Source organism: Coturnix japonica, chromosome W (assembly GCF_054131305.1).
Source record: "Coturnix japonica strain WE chromosome W, WE-NBRP24, whole genome shotgun sequence".
NCBI lineage: Eukaryota > Metazoa > Chordata > Aves > Galliformes > Phasianidae > Coturnix > Coturnix japonica.
The window spans coordinates 28370263-28377102 of NC_140701.1; the positions used below are offsets into that span (position 1 = coordinate 28370263).

The 6840-nt window shown below is 46.6% G+C and overlaps 1 protein-coding gene across 1 annotated transcript; it reads right to left on the reverse strand.

The window, feature by feature from the left end:
* Positions 1-1964: 1964 nt before the first annotated feature.
* On the reverse strand, positions 1965-6434 carry LOC146754649 (olfactory receptor 14J1-like). Its single transcript, XM_085527456.1, has 2 exons — positions 5517-6434; positions 1965-2006 (listed from the first exon to the last, which is right to left on the reverse strand). Exons 1-2 carry the CDS (start codon positions 6432-6434, stop codon positions 1965-1967), a joined length of 960 nt encoding a protein of 319 aa, XP_085383582.1.
* Positions 6435-6840: the final 406 nt, after the last annotated feature.

Here is a 6840-nt window from a genome sequence, read left to right on the forward strand (position 1 = left end):
CGAACTGGGAACAATTGTTGAGACTCAGGAAGAAAAAGAGAATTTACGTTATCTGGAAGAAGGGACAGGATACTTGGGGAGATTACAAGGAAGTTGCTAAGGTATACAGGGAGGAAGTTAGGAAGGTACATTACTTCCCTGTCCCTTTTTCCATGCCCAGAGCTTCTCAGCCATGTCACTGCCAACTGTAAGCTCCATGCAGAGGTCAAGTGGGACAAAAAGGGCATAGCCTTCTGCTGGGTGGATACAAGTGTTGGTTGAACCGGACGGGACAAAGCCCTCCTACCATGCCCTCCTGGGAAAATGGCCACGCCAAGAATGGCAGTCTGCCTCCTCCATGACCCCATCTGAAATGCTCCTGCACTGATTGATTAAAAGGTTTTAAACTAGGTCCGAAGGGCGAAGGGCGGGGAATTGGATTTGCCGTTGTTTTGGGGTGAAATTCTTCTTCTGTTTTCTTCTTGGTGTTATCTGCTGCTATCGTTCTCCCATGTCAGCATCATCTTGCCCGGGGGTATCTAATCCTTCTTCTTGTCAGAGGTCTCCGGACAGTTTCTTCTTATCTTTATTGCTCTCTTCTCTGGTTTTCTTTTGACTAAGTGTCTGTAATTCCCCTTTTCCCTGCCCTTTTAAATGTAAACTATCTACAGTTACCCTTTGTCTTGGTTTCTGTGAAGTTCCCCTTTCCCTTTCTATAGCAAAGTGTTACCTTACCACCATTTTGAGGCTTTGCTCACTCTTCAGAGGTACTGGAGAAGGTCCAGAGAAGGGCAACGGGACTTGTGAAGGGCTTGAAAATCAACCCTGTGAGGTGAGGCTGAGGGAGCTGGGGCTGTTTAGTCTGGGAAAAAGGAGGCTTAGGGGAGATCTTATCGCTCTCCTCCAGTATCTGAAAGGTGCATACAGTGAGAGCAGGGCAAGACCATCAGCCTCCCTCTCACTTCTTCTTCTTCTTTCCCTGGAGCTCCAGAGCTAGTTACAATAGCTCCTGAGGATTTTGACTATCCGTGGGATGCTTAAACCAGCACGCCCCCATTGCTATGTTGCTATGTGTCGTTAATGTGTTTCAGGTTATGTCTCAGATCACAAAGTTATTCAATTGCGTCACTGAGAGATCTGCCCCAAGGCGATTCCTGTGGTGATTCCATAGATACGCATATCTATTAGTAACGATGCGTATGTTTGCCACTGCCTATATGATATGTATGTGAAAGTATACCATATATATCATATATGTATATATGCATATGTCATAATTATTATCCTTTTCTGTTTCTCTGTCTTCATAAATAGCTTTAACCTGGTAAATCCTAAACCACACCACTGCCCTGATTCCCTTACAGATCTCCTTGGGACTCTTGAATCTGAAATGGTTCACGCAGAGAAGAGCACCAGGAGATCCTGAGGTCTTCTCAGGGAGCAGTTCCTGTGGTATATTCCTTACACCAGATTAGGAAGAGGCCTCCAGTTCTCTGGTCCTGCTCTGAAAAGGCCATCTTATTACAACAGTGCCAACAAGGAGACCAGCACTGACACAGCTGTTCATATTGCTGGCTACTGACTGCAGCCCCGGAGTGTTGCTGTAGAGACCACAGGACTGTTGTCAGACACACAAGACCTTCAGGTTTCCACAAATGAATGGTCCTGAGAGCACTGTGGCAGTGTAAAGAGAGCAGGAATGAAAAGAGCGTGTTGTGCTGCTGTCTGTGGCTGTACCTCCCCCAGACCCAAACAAGGGAGGAAGATAAAAAGAGAATAAGAAAAGTCTATTTAGAAAGCATTTATTTATCACTTAACCTATCCAGGTAATCTGGATCAATGTTTACATGAGCTCTTGGAGAGCAAAAATAGAAAGTAGTTAGGAAAAAATGTGAAATAATTTTCAACATTTTTCTGCAGATTCCTGTATCACAGAAAATCAAACCATCAGATATACATGAAAGATAAAGAACTATCACAGGGAATCATGTGAGGAAGATATGCACTTTATGGAAGCTGCAATAGTGCTTATTGCAACACCTTCCTGAGAGTGTGCTTGATCTCCCTGTTCCTCATGCTGTAGATAATAGGGTTCAGTGTTGGAGGAACCACTGCATACACAAGTGCCACTGTCAGATCCAGGAGTGGGGAGGAAATGGAGGGGGGCTTCAGGTAGGCAAAAAAGCCAGTGCTGAGAAACATGGAGACCACGGCCAGGTGAGGGAGGCACGTGGAGAAGGCTTTGTGCCATCCCTGCTCAGAGGGAATCCTCAGCACAGCCATGAAGATCTGCACATAGGACACCACTATGAAAACAAAGCAGCCAAATACTAAACTGGCACTGAAAAAGATAAACACAACTTCCCTGAGTTAGGTGGCTGAGCAGGAGAGCTTGAGGATCTGGGGGATTTCACAGAAAAACTGGTTCACTACACTGCCTTGGCAGAGAGGCAGTGAAAATGTACTGAGAGTGTGCAGCAGGGAATTGAGAACCCCAGTGCCCCAGGCAGCTGCTGCCATGGTGGCACAAGCTCTGCTGTCCATCAAGGTCCCGTAGTTCAGGGGCTTGCAGATGGCAACGTAGCGGTCATAGGACATGATGGTGAGAAAGGAATACTCTGCTGACATGAAGAAGAGATAGAAAAAAAAGCTGTGCAGCACATCCTGCTTAGGAGATGGCCCTGGTGTCCCAGAGGATGTTGGCCATGGCTTTGGGGAGAGTGGTGGAGATGCTGCCCAGGTCAAGGAGGGCCATGTTGAGGAGGAAGAAGTACATGGGGGTGTGCAAGCGGCGGTCACAGGCTACAGCTGTGTTGATGAGGCCGTTGCCCAGGAGGGAAGCCAGGTAGATGCCCAGGAAGAGCCAGAAGATCAGGAGCTGCAGCTGCTGCGTGTCTGCCAAAGGCAGCAGGAGGAACTCGCTGATGGAGCTGCTGTTGGGCATCTGCTGTTGTTGGGCTTGGAGTCCTGTTCAGAGTGCAGAAGATAATGACAAGTCCAGACCATTCTCAGACAAACTCTTCCTGCTATAATATGAAATGTTTTCATTCTCCTACAAGAGTGTAGATTTAGCACCATTACTTGCATTAAATTTCATGTATTTCAGGATTCCTTATGCAGAAGCAGCATATGGAGCTTTAACCTTCCTCTTCTTTTCTTATCCCTTCTACCTGGATATTTTCCTTCTGTTTCATGTCTCATATCTTTACCCCAACTGCCCTTAGAGCTCCCTACCCCAGCTTCAGTGGCATTCAGTTTCAGTCAGATAATGCTGTCTGTTTGTATGAAAAGTGAATTATACATGCCTACAGAAAATGATGATGATTACAATTGGTTCCATCCTTAAAGAAAGGGGAGAATGGAAGCACATCATGTGTGATTGTTCACAAAACAAGCAATTGATTGACGAAAAATTCTCAAAACTCTTATTGCCCCTTTTAGATTTCTGATTCCAATCCTCTTGGATTGCACTGCAATAGTGCTTATTGCAACACCTTCCTGAGAGTGTGCTTGATCTCCCTGTTCCTCATGCTGTAGATAATAGGGTTCAGTGTTGGAGGAACCACTGCATACACAAGTGCCACTGTCATATCAAGGACTGGGGAGGAAATGGAGGGGAGCTTCAGGTAGGCAAAAAAGCCAGTGCTGACAAACAGGGAGACCACAGCCAGGTGAGGGAGGCATGTGGAGAAGGCTTTGTGCCGACTCTGCTCAGAGGGCATTCCTCCACTGGGAATGGGGCAGTGCACAAAGCACTATGTGCTGCTGAGACACCTGTTGGGTTCAACAACCACCATCATTTTGGTGCCCGATGTGGGGCTCCAAGGCTTGAGTTAACAGCACATCTGTCCAGAGCGAGATAACACAGGGATTTGTGGGAGCTGGAGAATTGCAGGCCATAATGATTATTGTTTCCCTATTGGTGGAGCTTGTTCCAATAGCTCCTGAGGATTTTGACTGTGGGATGCCCAAACCAGCACGCTCCCAATGCTACGTTTCATTAATGTGTTTCAGGTTATGTCTGAGGTTAAAATATCATTCAGGAATATCACTGAGAGATCTGCCCCAAGGTGAGAAGGCTCTGCATGGCTGGGGGTGTGGGAAAGACTGGGCAGCTGCCTGGAGCGGTGGGAACACCCAGGGCTTTGGAACTTCATCTCCAAGCAACTGCAGGATCCTGAGAAACAGGCAGAATATTTGGGGCAGGTCTGCTGTGGTCCTGGTAATCCTAAAGAGACACACATGACTGCAATGTACCAGATCCAGAGAGCTGGATCTGCTGACAGTGCTGCAGCCTCTGCAACTCCTGACACAGACACTGCAGCAGCTCCAAGGTTTTGCTACACATCCTGCAGTTGCTCCAAGCTCTGGGAAAGATCCCGCTGTCATTCCACCCTCATAATGAGCTCTGCATTCACTCCTGCTACAGGTCCAGTAGCTGTTCCAAGTATTGCTATAAGAAAATGAAACAAATGCCTCCCAAGGAAGATGCACTGTTCCAGGAGGTACAGCCCTGTGGTCTCTCCAACACCTGCAATGAGCCCAGTGGCTGCTCCAACTTCAGTCCCAGGTCCTGTGGTGATTCCAGCTCTGGCAATTAGCTCTGCATTTGCTCCAACTCCGGCAACAGCCCAACAGCCTCTCCAGTTCCTACAGTGAACCCTGTGGCTGTTAAAACCCCTGCAAAAGGTCTTGGACTTGCAAAAAGATATGCATATAAATTATTATCTATGCATATGTGTTTGCAAATGAATATGTTGTATATATGTAGTAATATAATATATATTTTATATGTATAAATATATTTCTCATAATTGTTATACTTTCTCTTTTTACCACAATGCGTATAATTTAAATCACAACATTGAGTCTGTCCCCATCTTGAGTCCTGTCTTGAGTCTGTCCCAGTCACTCAGTGAAGAGCACAAAAAGATCTCAAGGTCTTCTCAGGGAGCAGCTCCTGAGGTATATTCCTTACACTGGCTGTGGAAGAGGCCTCCAATTCTCTGGTCCTGCTCTGAAGGGGCCCTCTTGTTATGGCAGTGCCAGCAAGGAGACCTGCTCTGAAGCAGCCGTTCGTATTGCTGGATACTGACTGCAGCCCCAGAGTGCTGCTGTAGAGAAAAAACGACTGTTATGAGACACACAAGACTTTCAGGCCAGAACAAATGAGAGGACTTGTAAAGAGAGGCATTGTAAAGAGAGCAGGAAAGAAAAGAGCATGTTGTGCTGCTATCTGCGGCTGTACCTCCCCAGACCCAAACAAGGTTGAGAAGAGCTAAGGAAAAGTCTACTTTGAAAGCTTTTTAGGTACCTCTTAATCTATTCAGTGAATCTGGTTCCATGTTTACATGAGATCTTGGAGAAAGAAAATGGAAAGTAGGTAGGAAAGAAGTGAAATAAATTTTTATTTATAAGTTCAATAACATTTTTTGTGGGTTGCTATATCACACACAATCAATCACAGATGCATAAAATATAAAGAGCCATCACTGGAAATCATGTGAGGAAGATGTGCTTTATTGAAGCTGGAATACTACAAATTGCAACACCTTCCTGAGAGCGTGCTTGATCTCCCTGTTCCGCATGCTGTAGATAATCGGGTTCAGTGTCGGAGGAGCCACTGCATACAGAGATGCCAATGTCAGATCCAGGAGTGGGGAGGACATGGAGAGGGGCTTCAGGTAGGCAAAAACAGCGGTGCTGAGAAAGAGGGAGACCACGGCCATGTAAGGGAGGCATGTGGAGAAGGCTTTGTGCCATCCCTGCTCAGAGGGCATCCTCAGCACAGCCTTGAAGATCTGCACATAGGACACAACTATGAAAACAAAGCACCGAAAAGCTAAACTGGCACTAAAAATGAGAAATGCAATTTCCCTGAGATTTGATTCCGAGCAAGATAGCTTGAGGATTTGGGGGATTTCACAGAAAAACTGGCTGACAACATTTCCATGGCAGAGAGGCAGTGAAAATGTACTGGCAGTGTGCAGCAGGGAATGGAGAACCCCAGTGCCCCAGGCAGCTGCTGCTATTGTGGCACAAGCTCTGCTGTCCATCAAGGTCTTGTAGTGCAGGGGCTTGCAGATGGCAATGTAGCGGTCATAGGACATGATGGCGAGAAGGGAGTACTCTGCTGACAAGTAGAAGGAAAAGAAAAAGAGCTGTGCAGCACATCCTGCGTAGGAGATGGCTCTGGTGCCCCAGAGGACATTAGCCAAGGCTTTGGGGAGAGTGGTGGAGATGCAGCCCAGGTCGAGGAGGGCCAGGTTGAGGAGGAAGAAGTACATGGGGGTGTGCAGGCGGCGGTCGCAGGCTACGGCTGTGCTGATGAGGCCATTGCCCAGGAGAGTAGCCATGTAGATGCCCAGGAAGAGCCAGAAGTGCAGGAGCTGCAGTTGCCGCGTGTCTGCCAACGGCAGGAGGAGTAACTCGCTGATGGAGCTGCTGTTGGACATCTGTTGTTCCTGGTCTTGGAGTCCTGTTCAGAGTGCAGAAGATAATGACAAGTCCAGACCATTCTCAGAGACACTCCTTCTGCTATACTATAATATTTTTCTTTCCCTTAAGAAAATGTTCATTTAACTCCAGAACTTGTATTTATTTTCATGAATTTCACCATCCCTTAAGGAGTAGAAGATAAAGGAGATCTTACTTATTTCTCATTTCCTAATCACATCCCAGCATCCTGGATATATTCCACTTTACTGCAGCTGTTCTTTGAGACCCCAGACCCAGCATCTGTGCACTTCAGTTTCTCTTAGAGAAATCTGCCTGTTTACAGGAGGAATCAACTATTAATATCTGCAGAATCCAATAAGTTAAACTGATTGTTTCCTTTTATTAAGGAGAGGCTGAAAGCAC